At 37.0% G+C, this 20596-nt stretch overlaps 1 protein-coding gene across 2 annotated transcripts in view; it reads left to right on the forward strand.

The window, feature by feature from the left end:
- Positions 1-20280, forward strand: part of YES1 (YES proto-oncogene 1, Src family tyrosine kinase) — a 49656-nt gene extending 29376 nt beyond the window's left edge. For both annotated transcript variants that reach the window (XM_030970052.1, XM_030970044.1), the window contains 11 exons: positions 4192-4464; positions 8631-8730; positions 9349-9447; positions 12450-12553; positions 12746-12895; positions 13119-13274; positions 13567-13746; positions 15993-16069; positions 16409-16562; positions 17091-17222; positions 17985-20280. In XM_030970052.1, coding sequence (XP_030825912.1) covers positions 4200-4464; positions 8631-8730; positions 9349-9447; positions 12450-12553; positions 12746-12895; positions 13119-13274; positions 13567-13746; positions 15993-16069; positions 16409-16562; positions 17091-17222; positions 17985-18193 — 1626 coding nt within the window. In that variant the 5' untranslated portion in view covers positions 4192-4199 and the 3' untranslated portion in view covers positions 18194-20280. The remainder of the gene's footprint in view (positions 1-4191; positions 4465-8630; positions 8731-9348; positions 9448-12449; positions 12554-12745; positions 12896-13118; positions 13275-13566; positions 13747-15992; positions 16070-16408; positions 16563-17090; positions 17223-17984) is intronic.
- The last annotated feature ends 316 nt before the right edge of the window (positions 20281-20596 follow it).

Consider the following 20596-nt stretch of genomic DNA (forward strand, 5'->3'; position numbering starts at 1 on the left):
TTAATAGTGAATGGGTTTTGTTATCAAATGCATTACAGCAAGTGAAACAAACATGAGCCTCTCCCAGCCCTTTGGTTCAGGGTTTCAGATGCTAACACCCAGCCCTCAAAATCTCTGTGCTGATGGGTAGAGTATGGGGGAAAGGGAACACAGTGTTTAGAGGCATTTGCAGGCTGCTTTGCTCTAATGCATGTGGCTGGAACACTGTCACCCAAGTTGAAATCCCTTCTGGCAATGAAAACTTTATCTAATCTTCCTTCATGCCAGTAGGAGACCTTCATAGAAGCACTCCTGACAATCCTGTGTCCCAAGGAACCAAGGAGTAACTTCTGTAACTATCAGCTGGAAGGAGCAAAGACGCATTAGATAAAGAAGTAGGTTCTTTGTGACACCCATCTCTCTGGGCTGGATAGACAAGGCTGCAGACACCCTGCGGGAATTTGTCAGTATTCTAGGATACAATGGCTTTAGAAGAAAAACTTGTTTTTCTTGGTCTGGTAGCTCATCCTTAAAGGAAAGCAGCAAAATGCCAACACAAAGACTTTACTGGCCACACTTTTCAATTGTTGTTGAACAACGCTTTCCTCTCATCTGGCACTCTGCTATAAAAAGGAGTTGGGATGATAAGAGAGCAGTATTGACTTTCTTGGAGTTCTCATCTTGTCAGAGTGTTTATTAAGGGTCTTCTTCATTGTGTGAGGTATTTGTAAGGTATTGAATGACAATTGTTTGTTGCTCTTTATATGACTTCTCCAAAAAGCACAAATCCACTGAGATGCTACTAAAATTTCATTTGATTCCGACTTCTGGGGTACTCTCATTCTTCTGTTGATTTCTGTGGGCACCCTGTTGACCTTCAACTGTCCTTAACAGTGATAATTTTAGTTTCTGTTTCTACTTGAGAACATTCTAACATAGGTTTGTTTTCATCTAGAAGGCAGAACAAGACAGCTGGACTTAAAATCCATGCCTTTCTGAACATGGTTTCCTGATAGACCTTCAGCAAGCTGACTGCCGCCCTCTCCCACCCAAAATGTGTGGGCACAGTGATCAGAATCAATAGGTGAATGTTTGTTTCAAAGAACAAGGTGCTGAAGTTACTCAAATAAATTGCCTCAGACACCAGTCTGGCATGAAACAATGATCTAATTAGTGGGCAGTCAGAGGCTTGTGAATAAGATACCTTCAGCCAGCGTTGCTTTAAATAGATTGACTTCTGCAGTGAAAATAGGAATTTCCCATCTGAACCTATTTTAAAGAGTTCAGTGCATCAGAAAGAGAGCTGTTAGCTTTTTATGACAAAAATGTATTCCTTAATATGTTTTTGTTGGTCAGGCAAAGGTTGGTAAAAATAGGTGTAAAGTTATTTCAGTTACATACATTTTTGATAACAAATGTAGTACCGGAATAATCAAATCCAGCGTTGCACACCAGCTGCTTAGGGATTTTTTGTTCTTTATCCAGCAATTTATTATAAGACTAAACAGTACTAAGTCGTTGGGGGTTTTCCCCCACAGGATGGGCAGTCAGGGATTTTTTACTACTTGCTCTTGTTTTATGTCATCTTCCCTCCCCTCATGCTTTTAACTTATCTTCACAAATGCATATACAGAATGTTACTGCAGTTCGCACCTATATTTTTTTGCTTTTGAAAGCTAAGGAGTTTGCTCAATTTTCTTTTGTGAGTATGCGGTTATAAAAGTGTTTACATTTTTGTCTGCTTATTTCTGAATGTCTTCTCTTTGAAGTGCTGATTGAATCTCTGTTGTTAATCTCTTTAACCCCTGAAAGAAGATTACCTTAACAGTGAAGTGGCTGGGGAGGGGAGAAGCAAGGGAGAGGCTGATTCTGTTTTTCTCGAATGAATTTAGGTCTTCAGTGAGGGCTTTTCTTTGTGACACTCAAGCGTCCCAATAGTGAGTTCTTGCTGCTAACACAGCCTTAGCAGGTGAGCACGTATGGGTGATAGTAGTTACCAGCCATTTGATCAAATCAGCAATTCCGTGGGCAGAATCCAGCAGTTTTACTGGACTTGGTAAATTGTTTACTATCTATTTTTCATTGCTTTTTTTTTTTAATCTTGAGGTCTTATCAGCCTGCTACAAGTTAGGTAAATGGCACAAGGACGGAAATACATTTGTGATGGACATTTGGACAGATGTCTGTGTGCTTCCCTTTTAATCTACTTGATTAACATTAGTAGTGTACTGGACTTTTGAATTGTGTGCTCAACTTCCAGCCAAAGGCAAGCAATCGGTGCTATTAGAAAAGACATTTTTGCAAAGGTGATTGGATTTTTATTCAATGCTAGCAGAAAACAGAATTCAAGTTTTTTAAAAATAGCCAGGTAGGCCTCAGAGGAGGACAAGAATTCACAATAGGCAGCCACATGGCCAGAAGAAAGTGTTTGGGCTTATAGTATCTGTTTGCAGCAGTAGAGAAATTAAAAGGATGTGATTCTGAAATTAAAAGGATGTTTGACTTCTATTGTGAATTAATAACTGGCTTTTCTACTGTACATAGTAACGTGTTTTTTGTAAAGTATTTAGGCAGATTGCATTCTTATTCACGTATTTGAGCCTTGCTCTGTTAACATTTGTTCATAGTTAATAAGTTGGCAATAATAGTATAAGAAGTAAAAATAATTGGAAAGGTGTGCTTTGTGATGATTCATTATTCTGTGGAAAACCTTAAATATGATTTGTAAAAGGGCAGTTATTTGACTTTGTTGCTGCTTGTTTCTGCATCAGTAATTGTATTACATTGCAGTATTAGGGGCTGAAATGACATGATAAATACAATGTTTTTGAGCATTAAATTTTATAGGGTGTTTCACTGTCTGTGGACCTTGTTCCTTCCAGGAACTCTGATTCATGATTCTTGAGGAAATTACAGTATCTTTATTATTGTAACGGTTAGTTATAGAGAGGGTGTTATTTTCTCTCAGTGTGACTGTATTACAGCAGTATTTGTTTAGTAAAAATTACTTTGTTCCATATTTCTGTGTCTAATAGTTAACAAGGTAAGAAGGAATTGAGAAGGAAAAAAAGAATTAGACACACATTGGGAAATACTCTGTTTCCCTAATTGTTAGTTAGAGTCCATGAAATTGTTGTTGTACTTATCAAAATATGTGGTTTTCATGCTTTCAGGCTCCTGCTGTTTATTTTTTTAATTGATTCATTAGAGAATGTGGAGCAGTTGATTTCCTATGTCTGTAGAGGTTTTACTTGTGTAGTTAAAGTAGATTTTTAAACCCCCTACTGCAAATAACACAGGGATTTTAATGCCAGACTAGTGCTGCATCTAATAGACACTGCTGTTTTCTTCCTGATTTGTTTCCCAACTGGGGTAAGCCAGAAAATGCCTGCTGCCAGTTGTCACCACCTGATAAATGACAGGTAGTGACTTCTTAAGGCTCAGTCGGTGTTAATTGCTGGTGACAGGTCTCCTCTCTGATTCCCTTCAGCAGCAGGTGCCCCCACGGTAGAGATCTCTGGCACTGTCTGCCTGTAGTGGGAGCTGCTGGCACTCCTGGGCCATCAAGGATATAAATTGTCACCTGTCCGGGCATGGTTCAGTTTCTAAATCCCTTAGGAATTGTAATTACTTTTGGATTTCTTTCAATTTTAGTTACTCTAGAGCTTAACCCTATCCTCTGGCTGTGATGAATGTCTGAGGTTTGTTTGTGAGATGTATTTTGGGGGGCTGTGTCTTTAAAGATGTCAGCGGTTGGTCAAGACTTCATTGACAGATGCTTAAAAAAGAAAGCAGGAATGCCCCATTGGTTTTCTTTGTAGAATTGCTTTGGGTTTGGTTCCTATAATTGAATCTGGATTTGTCACATCTGTTTCCCCCTCCGCCCTGCTATAGAATACTCCAGTGTCTTTTCCTTATCTGCTGCCTGATTCCCCCGTTTTTTTCATTGTTACCATTTACAGTTTGTCAAGTAATCAGGATGAAGAATAATCCAAATGTGCTGTTATTATGTAAAGTTGTAGAGGAAAATAATTAAGGCTTCTGGTAATAGTTTAGGTTTTATTCCAGAACACTTTTTCATCAGAGTTCACACTCTGCATGGGGTTTAACAGTAATAAATTCACACTTGGAATAACTTTTTGGGAATATCCTGTGTTAGCTATCTTAAGACAACATGAAGATGAACTCTTTTTTTCTCTCTCATCCTTGCAGAAGCAACGATGGGGTGCATTAAAAGCAAAGAAGGTAAAGGCCCAGCCATGAAATACAGAACTGAAAATGCTCCAGAACCTGTTATTTCCCATGTCAGTCATTATGGATCAGATTCCAGCCAAGCAACACAGTCACCGTCAATAAAGGGATCAGCAGTTAATTTTAATAGTCATTCCATGACTCCTTTTGGAGGGCCTTCAGGAATGACACCCTTTGGAGGAGCATCATCTTCATTTTCAGCTGTGCCAAGTACATATCCTAGTACTTTAACAGGTGAGTGTTACATAAAATGATGCTATTATTATTTAGTATTATAGCTGCTTGGCAGTCATGGTAGAAAAAATACTGTGACACCTTGCCACACAGAAATAAATTGCAAATTTAAAATAAATTGCCTTTTAGAGACTCCTGATTTTCAGTATCTTTACTGCTCATGTAATAATTCAGCCTGTATTCACTAGTGACTGGGGCATGAAGGTTGGGTGCTTAGGCTTTTATTTTTGTGGGGACAGTTAAGATCACAGAACAGAGAAATTTAAGAGTTACTAAAGACAATAATGGGAATAGTTGATAAAATTACATTAGAAGTTGTAAGCTGTTGAAAGGATGTGTATGGGATAATGGCTTTAAACTTGGGAGATGTACAAAATGAAAAACACTTCAGATTCAGGAAATTGATTTTTTAAACTGATTTTTTAAGTCTGACTACTTTTAAGTAACATTAATACAATATTGAATGAATTTCTGAAGCTAAACTGGATTTGCATTATATTCTATGTACTTTAGTGTGGGAACAATATGTGTGAAATGAAAGAGTGGAATTCCCATTTTTGGTGGTCATATGAAAACCAGAATGGAAAATGTAGAGATAGAATTTGCAGCACACAGAGACCTTTTTGGCTGAGGTACAGAAGATACAGCATTTTTAAGCAACATGGATATTTGATGTTATAAACCCACCTTAATATTAAAATCTTAAAAATTACAAAAATACTGATTTTGTCCATGTAACTAGTTTCATTGTTTTGATGGATATTTTTGACAGGAAGCTGTGCTTTATTAATTTTTTTTGAGAGACACTAAAAAGACAGACTAATTTATTCTAGAAGCACTTTACAGACACTTCAGAAAACAGAGTAAATAATTCCTTTACAGTCTATTTCTAGTTTTCCCACAAACCTCTAATGCTGGCACAATTACAGTGCTGAACTGTTTGCATTGTTCCAGTGGCATTTAAAGTCTTTTAGAAACACAAGAAATCTGAGATCCTTGAAAACACATTCTGACCTTGGCATTAAGCAATTCAGGAAACCAAGTATGAATTGTCAGGTAATGATCACCTCATGGTCCTTTTCTTGGGAGTACATTAAAACCCAAATAATTAAAATTAACATCTAGCCTGTATCATCTATGAGTCAACTCTGAATCCCTCTTTTGGATGAACATATGCAGAAATTAAATAAGGGCAGCATTTATTTATTTTCATTAGCTCTGCTGAGGAAAGTTTATTGTATTTCAACTCCCCCAAGAACCTTGGAGTATTTCTTCTTACTAGATCTGGTTCTTTGGTCATGTAGGAATCTCCAGCAGTGCATGCAGGCACTCCTGGGCATAACCAGACATCAGGGATGTAGCCCCCCACTGGGTACCACAAATCCTTTGCTGCAGAGACCAGAAGGGATGTTCTCTTGCCTGCTCCTGTTCCTGCTGGTTGTTAAGCATGTTATATCTTGAACCAGAGTCAACAAGAGAGATTTCTCATGAAAAGAGAGTCTGATATCTCATCAGTGTGAAATCAGTTATCAGCAGGCAGGCTGATTTGTGGGAACGCTTCCATTGTTTTGCAATTAGGCAAAATGATACTGCATATGAAATTATTCCGCTTTTTTCTGTAAAACCAGCCTATCCACAAAAAAACATACATACATAAATACATACATACATAAACAAAATTGCAGTAACAATTATTTGGTACATTCAGTACTGCCTTTCAGATCAATCAAAATTGGGTGGTTTTATGAGCAAATGAGATGACAGTCTTCATCTGCTGTAAGCTTTTTGTATTTGTGACCAATAAAACATTGGATCACATTCTGTCACCCTTTGCTTCACAAGAGAGGAGAATAGATGGGCTTGTGAAACAGGATGTAAATGTCAGTAGTACTTATCCAGTTGATCAGTGATGAGTGACAAGAGGATGATATGGTTGTCATCATGGCCTGTAGTGAGGCTGAAAAGTTCAGCCATCTTTTATTCCTCTAGAGCAGAAAAGAAGAAATCTGAGTTAGTCACGCTGCTCCTGTATTACACACTGTCTGTCTTCAGATACTTTGAATTCATAGAATATTGCTGAAAATCAAAACATAAAAATGGATTGCTGTTCTTGCCTTCCGCTATGCTAGTGCTCTGTAATCCCTTTGCTGAACAAGAAGGTAAAGTCTTCTCTCCAAAACCAGTCATAGATTAGAGGATGGCGTACTGACCTAATAAAAGGAAAACCTTTAACAGAAGTCTTGTGGCTACAGATAGTTTGAACAACTAAACCAGATCACCTCAGAGTGGTTCACAAAGAAAACAGCTGCAAGAGACTTGAAATATCATTTGACAGTATCTTTGTTTAAATCAGTCAGTGTTGATGCTGTTCTCTTCAAGTATTTTTGTATTCTTTGCTATGAAAAAATAACACTTGTGACTGAGAATAAAAAGAGGTTTTATGGTAGCAGAAGTTTTTCAAGTTTCTTTATATGCAGTTAAAAACTTTTGTGATATTGTGACTTGAGAGTTTTGATTGTTTTCATCTGCTGAAGAACTTTCTGGGGATGGTTTATTTTCGTAACATTTGCTTTCTGTTTGTGTGAATACTGTTTGTATCCTCACTGTTTTCTTTTTCCACATATCAGTTTGTGTCATCAAAATAATTTAGTAATATAGAGAAAAATTGGTAGAACTGTTTTGATTTTTAACTTAAATTAGGAGCTACTACTTCTAAGGAATATTTTCATTCATTTTGAGTTCATAAATCACACTTTAAAAAAAACCCTTCAATTACTCTAACCTCCTGTGGGGATTTTGTTCTGTTTTTCCTAGCGGAACTGTAAATTCATTTCCAGCTGAGGCCTGCTGAGAGACTGTAACGACAGAAAGACTCCAAATCAAACTATTTAGGTGATTAGGAGCTCTTATGTCAGAAAGTGTACACTGCAAAAGAATATTGCATATAGACTGTCCCCATTGCATTATGTATTCTTCCTTTCTGATCATGGTCATGCTAATTTTAAGACCTAAATTAGATGCAACATTTTTCTCTTGGTGGATTTTCATGTACATCCTGATATGTACATGTGCATATTAGAGATGTAGTATTATACATTTTAAAATATGTTATTGGTTGGATGATCATTAGGCTTCCTAAATGTTAATTAGACTAAGAAATAGCATTTCTAGGGCTTAAAAAGTCTTTCTGAATTGACTATTTGCGATTTTCTCTTTTAACTTTCTCATGGTTATGGTACATGATTCTTTATTTTTACTAATAGCTTGTACATCTCAAACAGCCTTTTCTCCTTTCCCTCTTCCTCTTCTCTGTCTTCCCAGTTTTATAGATTAGTTCTTTGAAGTATAGAAAAATGTTTTCTGCTGCTAAGTGTAGAAGCCTTCCTACCATCCACCTCTCTTACATCTGTCTTATTTGGGGGACATGTTCAACAGCGTGCACTATACCAGCAGTGGGATGGAAGGCAGATTCCTTAGTGTTGGTGGAGTGCAGCTGTTCCTCATGTGACCTGTCTTGGTCGTCGTTCTCTGGAGTAATGCTCTGATGGATCATCCTCAGCCAGGGTCTGCTTCACGGGTGGAGAGACTTGGTGGCATCAAAAAAATCATCAGGGCTAAAGCAGAGGAATGTCTTTGTCCCCAGGAGAATACTTTAATTTCTGGTTCAGTTCCTTGGGTAGGTCTTGATGTGTAACCTCAAAAACTTGGGAATGCATCGGTTATTTATAGCTAAGTGCAGCAGGAACTTTCACTTCTGTGAAAATTAGTGGCTGATGGTTCACTATTGTGGTGGTGTAGGTTCTTCCAGAATTGCATTTCTTAACAAGAAGCAAGCTTAATAAAGATGCTAAGGGTTTGGGGTTTTTTGCTGGTGATGCGTCATGCAGGTTTCTGTATATAAGTGCTGTAATTATTAATGTGGTTCCAGTGATGTGTCTAGTGGCCTTTTGTGGTGTGGAGGCATATTTTCAGAATGTCTGTTTATAGGCATAGCTCTGTCCTAAGAAATTAGCAGGTTATTGATCTGTCTTCCAAAATGAGATGCAACCCAGAGTGTTTAGTTGCTTCCAAACAAAACTGATTTATTGTTTCATGGATAAGTCTTTAAATCAAGTGTTGCAACATTACTGCTATATCATACAGGATATTTTTTTCTTTTTCCTAAGGTGGTGTTACTGTATTTGTGGCCTTATATGATTATGAAGCTAGAACTACAGATGACCTTTCATTTAAGAAAGGTGAACGGTTCCAGATAATAAATAACACGTAAGTGTTCTCATTCACAGACCTCACTGGGTTGTTTGAAATAATTAGATCCTTAGTTCTTTTGGAAATCCATATATCCTATTTCAGTGAAGGGTAATTGATTTTTTTTGTTTAAATACATTCAATATTCAACAAGCATGGGGTTAAAATATATAATACTGCTAATACAATAACTTTTCAGGTTGAGATCAGGGTTTGGGTGCAGATGTAGAACTGTAGCAGCAAGGCACAGCTACCCCCTTTGGGGGGCAGCAAAGGTGGGGACAGCTACTGCTCCATCCCAGACTCTGCATCTGGAGTTACTCTCTGATCTGGAGAGGCATATGAAGACTAGACAACTCACAAGTTTGCTCACACATCTCTGCCATAAAGCATTTTGGTTTTACATTTAAAAAAAAAAGCCCCAAATCTTTAAAATATCAAATTCCACTAAAGTGCATTTGTGTTGCTTATAACACGAAATGTATGTAGATGCAGCACAAACTATTTAAGATGCCCTCATAATTAAAATAACATGTTTCCTAAATTTACCTGTCTTTCATACATGAGTACATTACAGGTGCTGTGGGATTATATGTTGTGTTTATATGTGGAAGAGGTAATGATGTTTCATTGCAGGGAAGGAGACTGGTGGGAAGCAAGATCCATTGCTACAGGAAAGACAGGCTACATCCCAAGCAATTATGTAGCTCCTGCAGACTCCATTCAAGCAGAAGAGTAAGATACTGTATTCTGTCAATTTTATATACTTCCTACCCTGTGGTAATACTGGTTTTTAAATTCATTATATGTAACATTTAGGAGTAAAATAGGAGAATACTATTAATGAAAGGATAGCAGTGCTACTTGGATTATGTCAAAGGTATAAATAGTAAGCATGGGGTAGACACTCATGCAGATGTTTTCTGCCTGCTTGCTACATGCAGGGCTAAGGAGAAAGGATGGGAGAATTCAGTAATGATAAAAATTGGAGGGCATGCCTTGTGTATCATATAAAGCAAAAATTTATGGGTTTTAGCTAAAGAGTTCACACACCATCAACTCTAGGTTTTTAGCCCTATTTTTGCTTGCCAAACCCTGAGTCAAGATCAGCTATATACTTGGTATTACCTAACCTTACATTCTAAAAAAGCATTTGTGTGCACAATTATTGTTAATCTATTAATCTGTAATAACTTTTTAGTGACAAAATTGTTTGATATGCTAAGGACTGCTATGAATTTGGAAAATTATACTGCTTTGTGTACCAGTGCTTCATACATTCATTTACTAACATCCTGGAGTGGTTAGACAATCACATAAAATTACTGTGGGTCCCGTAGGTTGGAGTAGAGTTTTAGGTTATCCTTATTCCAAGGGATTGTATTTGTTGTACTAGAAATATAAAGCTGCACAGCTCTTGTTTCAGTGATACTGCCAATCAGCAGTTCGCTGATATGTGATCTGTGCACTTCTCTGTTTGCTACTGCATGTCTGGGAAAAGTGCCTGATTTTCAAGATGTTTGCTGAATCTCAAGCTGAGACTTTAGCATGTTGCTGCTGCTGCTCTCAGTTGGCTCTGTGCTATTAAAAAATGATTGCATCAAAGATGCTCTGTTATTTTACACCCTTGAGTTTCATCGGGTTTTAAAATTATTAACTTGTTTATTTTTAGGGGAAAAAAAGTCAAAGATTTCTTTTTTTTAGAACTACACAATAAAAGCTTAGGCTATTACAACTGCCATAGTGGTAAAATGGAAATGGTAGCCCTTTACAAAGAAAGCATAGCTCCTAAACACTGGCCAGAACAAAGTGGTGGGATTTGTCATACGTTTATGTGGTGACTAGAGGTGAGAGTAAAGGGTGATGAATGAGGAACCTTCTAAAAACTGTTTATTTTAAAAAAACAGTGCCAATTTTATGAAATATCCCCTCAGCATTTGGAATACAGCTCATTGCTTTAGAGTTTGTTAGCCCTGTGCTTTGATAGAGTTTATAGATTTTGTGCAGTGACTGCAATTAGAGATAAAAGTGCAAATGTCATACAGAGCCCCAAGTTGCTAAGAGTTTGTCTGTGGCCTTTTCTAAGCCTGGAGGTATTTATAGCAGAAACTGCTTTTGACAGGATCCATATTATTTGTGTGCTTTTTTTAATGACACCATAATGTAAATGTTTAATTGTCTCTAAAAAAGAAAGCAATTAAACCCAACTATTATTTTATAGGTAGTGAAATAAAACAGCACTTTACAATATAGTTTGTAAATTGTTGTAGTCTGAGGAAGGCATTTTTATGTGAAGTTATGAACTAGGTTCAAGTTTGCTTCTGTAAGATTTTAGGTTACATCCAAATTGTCTCCAGTGTGTATACTCTCATATCCATTTCTAACTTTGCACATCTCCTTCAACACTCAAACTGCACATACAACAAAATGTAAGAATAAGTTTCAAATTCCCATGTGATTGCACAGGCCATTCTGTTCATGGCCAGCAAAGTGATCCCTCATTATCTACATTTTTTCCCCAGAAAAAGTTTAATCCACAAAACCATTGTTTTGCAGCAGTTTGCAGTACTACTTTTCCCATCACTCATGAAGCCGAATTAACTTGACGATAAGATAGTGACTGACAAAAATGTTTGAAATTTACACTTTACATCATTTGTAACTTCTGACGCATTTAATAAAAACAGATGTAGTTAGAAATACATCTAAATACATCCAAAGTCTGGGGATTCATAGGAGAATGGACTTTAAAATTATCACTGGCTCAGGACAGCACTGTGTGCAGGATGTTCATCAGGATGGGCACACTGTGGGAGTATAGAAGAAAAAACTCCTTATGTGAAAGAGCTGAAGGCAAGAAAAAATGCAAGTCTTCTAAAACATCTGTGTTCTTTTTGGTATCAGAAGAATTCAGCATTTTGGAATGTTACTCGCAAAGAAGTAAATGACATCTACCATAGGGTTTTTCCTAAATGATCAGTAGAAAAAAGGTCTCTCTCTATTGAGGTAGAGAAATATGGGAGGCAACAGAAATTGAAACAGGAGAGTTTCCAGCTGAATATAAGAAACATTTTTATCCTGAGGACAGCCAGGAAGGGGTACAGGTTGCCCAGGTTGGTGATCTGTCCTTCAGGGCTTTTAAGCCTGAAGCGGACTACATCCTGAGCAACTAGGTGTGATGTCACTGCTGACCCTGTCTGCAGCAGGAGGCTGCCCCAGAGAACTCCAAGGGTCCTTCCAACCTGAATGAACCTGTCATCCAATGATATTTATGCACACTCACTTTGCATTAAATATTGTTTTCTAGCACAAAGCCAAAACTTTTTAAAGAAGGTATTTCAGCTGCTGCAATTCTGAATGTGCTACCAAAGTGTGTCATCTGATTGATCTTGGCCTGAAAACTTAGCTTGGGGAAAGTGTTCCTTTCAATGTTAAGAGCAGTTGATGTCCATTGTTAAACCAGCAGAAAACCATAGTATTTGCAGATACAGGCCTCTTTACATGTATTTTGTAAATAACAGAAATGAGAGTCATACAGAAATAGGTCATCTTAATCTTTTGTCTGTATGGATGTCATTGCTTTTGTTGATCCCTATCCGCTTTGCGATACTTGAGCCCAGCAACTGTTTTGGAATATTAGTAGTCCAATCAGTGCTTGAGATTTCTAAATCTTTTGCTTATATGAGTACCAAAGCATAGGAAGCTTTTATTTACACATTTCCTTTTAAATTTTCTAGGTGGTATTTTGGTAAGATGGGCAGGAAGGATGCCGAAAGGCTACTTTTAAATCCTGGGAACCAGCGTGGTATTTTCTTAGTAAGAGAGAGTGAAACCACTAAAGGTATGTATGTTTCTGTGTATCTCTTCTCTCTCCCATTCTCTGCTCTCCCCAACAACAAAGTGAACATTTTTCTACCTGTCCCATGATACACATGAATGTGCACACTATGTATGTGTGCCATGACACTTGGGGAGTTACGTTAGATACCTTTTTATATTTTGGTGAAGAACCAGATGTGACTTTTTTTCCTAGGTGCTTATTCCCTTTCTATACGTGACTGGGATGAGGTCAGAGGTGATAATGTAAAACACTACAAAATCAGGAAACTTGACAATGGTGGATACTATATCACAACCAGAGCACAATTTGAATCTCTACAGAAGCTGGTGAAACACTACAGAGGTAAGCCCAAGTTCCAGTGTCCCATTGTTACCTTGTGCCTGCTGTGAGGAAGAAGGACTACATCCATAGCTTATTCTTAAAATTCACAACTAGAAAATTGCTTTCTGATTTCAACAAAAAGTAAATGGACTAATTGTTTTTTATCAAGATTAAGATGTTACTTTTGTTACAGTCTTGCCCTTGCTTAACTGTGAAGCTGTTGACTATTTTTTCTGTTTTCCAGAACATGCCGATGGGCTATGTCATAAGCTAACAACTGTGTGTCCCACTGTGAAACCACAGACACAGGGACTAGCAAAAGATGCTTGGGAAATTCCTAGAGAATCTTTGAGGCTGGAAGTTAAGTTGGGCCAAGGATGTTTTGGTGAAGTGTGGATGGGTAAGAGCTTAATGTGACACATTTCAGTTGTTCCTGTGAATGTTCTAATAGTATTTTAAGTAAATCAGTATTGGGATCTGAAAAGATTATATCATAGAGAAATGAAGGGGAAAAAATACCAGTTATGATCATGCATGTAATGGTAAAATTAATATTCAGTATAGTTCTAGCTTATGATTATATCTAATTTATGATTATTTCTTAGCTAAGAAAACAGAAGCAAAAAAAAAAGTTGCAGCAGAAAATCTCTTCAGTATTACAGTGGGCAATAAAACCTGATCTGTTTCTCTAGGAACATGGAATGGAACCACAAAAGTAGCAATCAAGACACTAAAACCTGGTACAATGATGCCAGAAGCTTTCCTGCAGGAGGCTCAGATCATGAAGAAGCTACGACATGACAAGCTTGTTCCGCTGTACGCGGTTGTTTCTGAGGAGCCAATCTACATCGTCACTGAATTCATGACAAAAGGTGTGGGACAGAATAGTTAGAAATGCTACATTTAAAAAGTTATTTAAGACCTCAGCAACAAATCAAATGTTTAATTAATGTTAGGTATAAGCTAACTGGAGTATAAGTGTTAATTTTGATTAAATTAAAATGAGCAACGCTTGACCTACTTGGAGCAGTCCTGATTTAGATTATGGGCAGAGGCATGATTCTTTTGCACATCTGTGTCACCCTTTCTAATCTTCCAAGTGCAAGATTGGGGGGGTTTTTCTCCTCATTTTTAGTGTGTACTGTCCATTAGATTTAAATGGAGCAGCGTAGCTGGGAGTATTATTATGAGATTATGCCTGCCTGTAGACAGGTCATGCTAACAACAAAACATGTTGTGCTTTGGGTTTTTTAGTGTTTTTTTCCCAGCAGTGTAATAGTAAATTTTAAAAAGGTTGAGTGGTTTTTTCCCCAGACTCTCTCCTTTATCCCCTTGTTTTCAGTCTTTGATCCTTCTTCCTTTGCTCTGTGTCATGTCCCCCTCCCCCTGCTGCTGAAACAGAGATTTAGAGATTTAGGCAGAATGTAGAAATAAACATCATAAGCATATGACTGTTAAGAAGCAGCAGATTTCCAAGTCAATTATTCCATTTTTTATAAAATGCAGACTTCTGTTCAACTCAGAGAAATTTTGCTATCCTCATAAACTGCAGAAGCAAGGGAGTGGCTAGTTGTGTTCAGTAGTGCACTACAAATGTATGGGTTTACTTTTTTCCTGTTTGGATGGGGTTTTTAAAGGGTTGTATAGGATCAAAAAGGTAAAAATGAACAGAAAATGTAAAAACTTCCTTCTGCATTTTTGTTCCTAAATAACACTAGGAACTGCAAAGTCAGTTTTCATTGTTCAGAAATCAGATTTCAGCAAGGCAGTAAGGAAAAAAATATTTATAACTGCCTAAAGAAAAGCAAAGTTCACTACCAGAACTAGTTACCTTGCAAAAGCAGAAGAATTGTCATTTGTCTAAATTATGGATTCAAAATGCTGTTGGAAGCTTCTCTTTATAGCTTTCCTTTGACAAAATTCTTATATTTTACAAAACCCACAGAATTTCCTTGTTCTAAGCTACTAGGACAATTTATTTTTATTTCCCCTTTCACAAGAAAGAGAAGCAGGTACAAACTGCAAAGTATCCAACTGTTTTTTGCAGTGTGGACAGGTTACTAGAGATCAGTGTGAAATCTTTGCTCCTCTTCAGTCCTTTGATCTCATGAACCAAGGTCAGAAAAAGTCTGTGCAAACACACACAGCAAACAGCAGCAGCAGTGTGGGTCTGACCTGACACATTTTTACTTTCACTGTGCAAAAATACAGTTAGTCACTAAAGTTATGTTGGAGAAATCTAATTCAGAGTAACTGCTATGAACTGCTATGAATCCACTTCAGGATATGCAGTCAAGTAGTTTCTTTCCCCACCTTGGCCACAGTTGTAATTTTGTTGCTGTAATTTGGACAGTGACAAGAGTGATTAGTTACCAATCTTCACCAGCTTCTTGGGAAAGAGGTCCTATTCTTACCATGTGTGACATAATGCCACCTGTAGGGAAAACTTATGTAGAGACAAAGCTTTACTGCGCAAGTAGAGGTCGGAGTCTTAACAGAAGCACAGGTCCTTGGAACTGATTTTAAATACTGCTCATGTAATGTTCTGGGTACAATTGTGTTATATAAATGGGAGAAAATAAGGTATTGTAAAGAATTGAAGATAGTTTTCACTGTAAGAAAGAAAAATTATTCTGAAATTGTTGCTTTTATTTTGCGTCTTTTTCTAATATATGATTGGGGCTGGCAGAAAAATGTAAGTAAGGGATAGAGGTTTTTTTGTTCTGCAATTATAAATCTAACAGCGGAAGAAAGTCCAGCTAGGAGGAGCACTGATACCAACAACACTGGAAAAATTCCAATGTATTGCCAGAAACAGCAGTCTGTTTTGTTATTGTTTAGTTATTTGCATTATTGAAGTGGAATCCAAACGACGTGGATATAATTGCTAACTAACTAGTTACCAGTGTAGAGGTAACTATGGGCATGATCACTGGGTCACATATTCTAGTAAATGATGGATTTTCAAATACAGATTTCATGAGATAAATGTGTCAATCAATTTTCTTCTTAGACAACATTATTGTCTAAGAAGATCATCTCATTTGTGTTTTCAGGTCAAGTTAATGTTTTTGTTTTTTCCTCCTTTTTCCCCCCCCAAATGTGTTATGTTTTACAGGCAGCTTGCTAGACTTCCTTAAAGAAGGGGAAGGGAAATACTTAAAACTCCCACAGCTGGTTGACATGGCTGCTCAGGTACCAAAAAAACTTTAAAAACTTGTGTTTTGTGCCTAGAGAAGAGGTATCACATAGCAACTGAATGTAAATATCAAATGCTCTGGCTGTTCTATGCTGCTCTGTGTTACACCTTCTGTTGTGGATTTGTAATTTGTCAGAAAGGAAACAGTCTGGTTTGCAATTAACAGATACTGCACAGCCAGACACACTAATCAGTGCCAAGCTCTTGGTTGCTATGCTGTAATTCCTATACTTATACAATGGGAATGGAGCTAAAATAAGGGGGTGCAGCTTAATGCTTGGGAGAAATGTATATAGCCATGAAAAATAACCTTTTATAACACTTTTCTTTTTAAGATTGCAGATGGCATGGCTTACATTGAAAGAATGAACTACATCCACAGGGACCTCCGGGCAGCTAACATTCTTGTAGGAGACAATCTTGTGTGTAAAATAGCAGATTTTGGTTTAGCAAGGTTAATAGAGGACAATGAGTACACTGCAAGACAAGGTAAGGCCAGTTAATTTATTTAATAAGACTGGTTGCCTTTCAATTGCTTAGAACTATTACATTTAGCAGAATATGCCTGTGTGTTCTGTGTTCATGGAGAAAGATCATGCATGGAAGTGTGCTTTCACAGCTCTGTTTAGGTGAGCCCCTTGCCTAAGTGTAGTCCTAGTAAACTTCCTTTGTTCCAAGTTATGTGGCAGTTTGTTTGTGTTTTCAAAAAGCACTTCTAATTATTTTTGGGGGATAAAACAGTTTGAAGAGAGATGAGATTCCAGAGAATTTGTTCATCAAGTTCACTTTTTGAAACATATTTAAGTAAGACTCTCAGATGTCTTTAGTGCTTCCAGATATTGTAGCCAGTAGTCCTAGTTTGAGAAATATTAAAATACTATTCCACCTTGAATTTTATCAATAAAGCAAAGTATAAAACTATTTTTATTGCATTATTCTTTTGAAAATATTTTGAAATGCAAGCAAATTGTGGATTAGCAAGGGAAAACTGAGAATCTGTCTTTCCAATGTTTGTAGGAGCTAAATTTCCAATTAAATGGACCGCTCCAGAAGCAGCGTTGTATGGTCGGTTTACAATCAAGTCGGATGTGTGGTCCTTTGGAATTTTACTGACAGAGCTGGTAACTAAGGGGAGAGTGCCATATCCAGGTAACAGAAAGATTTAATAGATTTTTGTTTTCTTTGTTGTATTCTCTGCCTCTGAAGTTACCTTTTGTACTTTTTCCCTTCATTCAGAGCCCACAGTTGACAAGCAGAAACAAAAACTGTCACACCTCACTGGTTCCTTTGTTCACAAAGGTTTATTTTCAGATTAAATATTGCATATTTTAAACTGTTTTAAGATAATAGCACTTCTAAATGTGACCGACAGTTTATTTCAGATTAGTGGGTATCCTTATGTTTTCTATCTGTCTGTTCCTGATATTTCTACTTTTGACATTGTTCCAGACTAAAGAGAGCATCACTACACTGAACCTGCTGAACCAGTTTTTGAAAGTAAACATTTTTCAGCAGATATTTTGCTGTATCTGGAATGTGTAAGGCAGTTCTGTTAGGGATATATAAAGCCTTTTTCTTGGCCTGATTTCAAATTAAGTGGTGCTTGAGTGGAACCTAAGGCAGGGAGAAGCTATTTGGGCTTGATTCTCCTCTCTGAAAGGACAAGTCCAAGGCAATGGGACAGGGAGAAAGGGAAAAGTACTATGTGTTGAGGAATTACCAGTGTACTGAAATAAGTTGTAGAAAATGTATTTAATGCAGAATGTAAAAATTTCATTCGCTATGAAGTGTGTTCATTAAAGGTTCTGTTCTGGTAGAACCACATGCTTTGCAGCTGCAGAGGTTCTTGAAAAGCTTTGGGAAACTGTTCTTTGCATCATGTCATTCAGAGCTAATATGCTTTCCTTTTAGGAATGGTGAATCGAGAAGTTCTAGAACAAGTGGAACGTGGATATAGGATGCCTTGTCCACAAGGCTGCCCAGAGTCTCTCCATGAGTTAATGAAACTGTGTTGGAAGAAGGACCCTGATGAGAGACCAACATTTGAGTATATACAGTCTTTCTTGGAGGACTACTTTACTGCTACAGAACCACAGTACCAGCCTGGAGACAATTTATAAGCCAACAGTCTATATAACATGCACAAATCTGCCAAATGTAAAAGACTTGCAAAGAATTCCTGAAGTCTCTAAGGAATCACAGGAAAGAAAATCTTCGCTACTTTGCATGCTCTTAATGGCAAACTGGAATTTCATAATGCAGTTGCACAAAACCACTTTTAAAGTGTTATACTCTGATTTACCAATGACATATTTTTTATTTTTTCCTCTTTCCCAACTTATTTTCAGGGTCCAAAGGAAGCTTACTGAAAATACGGGGCAGAATGAGTGTTGGTGTGAACAATAGCAGAAAAACCAATGTTTCAAATCCTTTATTCTCCCATTATTTGCTAATCATTGTACTATTGAGGGAATTGTCTGGAATTAGTGATCTTGGGGTAAGGCCTTTTTAAAGCAGAAGAACGTTGTGGGACCAAGCAATTCTATTCCAGTTCAGTAAAACTCCCTGTGTTTAAAACTACATGTGTATGCCCCCACCCCCACAAAACAAAAGATGGTACAACTGTATTTGATTTATAGTCTCAATCTTTAAGCTTCCACTTTCATGGACTTAATTAGGGTAGGCAGGTAAAAAGAGAAATTGGAACAGTGAATGAGAAACTTGATCTAAATGGTAGACATCAATAGTGAGATTAGAGAGCATAATGCACTGTGTTAATACTTGTGTTAATATAACTGGAAAGTAGCATGAGAGATTTTTCCTTTTTTCTTTCTACATAGCTAATTAAGAATAATGAAGGTAACTAGAAAATGAGGTAATATTTTATAAAATTGTGTTGATAAAGTATGATGATATTTGAACTTGAAGCTATGTAATACAATCATGGGGGGAAAGCCTTTAATCTTTTAAGCTCCAGTGGAACAGCGAGCTTTTGTATGGGAAGACTATCTGAACAAAGTTACAAAGTTCACCAGGAAAGCAAGACTGAAGCTCAGAAATGGCCACCTTTTAGTCCTTTTTCAGAGACAGGTTTGGTACTGTTGTATGTGGCTTGTAAGTGTTAACAAGGGTGGGTGCCACAAGTGCTATCTGTCACTAGTTCAGGGATTTGATTGCACTTCTGCTTTTCTTGGCTATTAAGACACACACACCGTTGCTCTTCCCACTTCTGCCCTTCCTACAGAATTATTTAACTAAAAATAAGTGAAAGAAAATGTGAAAGTTTAAAAAGTAAAGGGAAAAAATATATTTAATATTGTCCAAGTAATGAAATTTGCTGGTATTCAGCCCAGCTGACACTACATCTAGATTTTATTTTCTTTGGCTACTGACATATCAAGCAATAACGTCGTGTCTTTTACTCAACAATTTGCATGAGGTTCTTGAATTTCTGATCAAGCTTATATACTTTAATTTTGAAACACTCTTACTTAGTTACTGGCTTGGAATTCATATTATCATTGTAAAGTTATCCAACAAATGAATTCAGAAGAGCTGGTAATATAGTTCTGGTACTAAACTTAACATTCATGGGTTTACACTACATTGCATCCAGCTACCAAACAGATCTGTGTAGGAACAGTGCCATCATTTTTCATTTTCCCTCATCATTGCTCATCAACTGTACATCTGTGGTTATCAAATTTTAAAAGGGCTTTCTGTAAGAAAAACAAAAACAAAACAAAAAAACACATACACAAAATACTCAAAAAACCCAAAAAAGATGATGAAATTTTAATTTTTCTAAATATTTTAAAATAATAACACAATCATATGAGTTTATGTATTAATACAGTCATAACAAAAAATGCCAAAAATGACACTGGCATTGTATGGATTTTTAATTACTGAATGGAACAGTTCATTGTAATAACACTTGTATAGTAAAGGAATAAAACACTAACTTAATGAACGTGTTCATTGTAAATGGTTGTGTATTATAAAACTTCTCCAAAAGAGTTTGTATGTTTATGAAAATTTATTTGTTTCACCTGAAGACCTTGATGTGGTTCTTACCCTAACAGAGTTTAAAATTCACATTCACACTTTTTATATAAATAGTAATAAGTTTAATTATGTAACTAAGTATTTTTATAAAGTATGGCATTGTTGAACTGTTTTGCAGAATTGGTTCAAAATAAATTTCACCTTGATTGCATCTGCTTATTTGAGGTGGTGGGGGGAGAAGGTGGGAGGGGGACAAAAGCAGAGAGTAGCCTTCACATTGAGGGGAGAAGGACGGGAATAAAACATTCATGAGGTTCTTTTTGTCCTCTGTAAATTGTACTTCCATGCAGGATTGTGAGTTCATTGTGCATTTTTGCTGTTAAAACAGACATATTCTAGACCAATTCACGGGTCCTTGGCAGGAATGGGTTAGAACAATTCTGCCTGGGCATAAAACAAACCCCTTTTGTGGACAGACAGACGGACTTGGGATTCTTGTGAGAGCAAGTCCAACT

Source organism: Camarhynchus parvulus, chromosome 2 (assembly GCF_901933205.1).
Source record: "Camarhynchus parvulus chromosome 2, STF_HiC, whole genome shotgun sequence".
In the NCBI taxonomy this organism is placed as follows: Eukaryota; Metazoa; Chordata; class Aves; order Passeriformes; family Thraupidae; genus Camarhynchus; species Camarhynchus parvulus.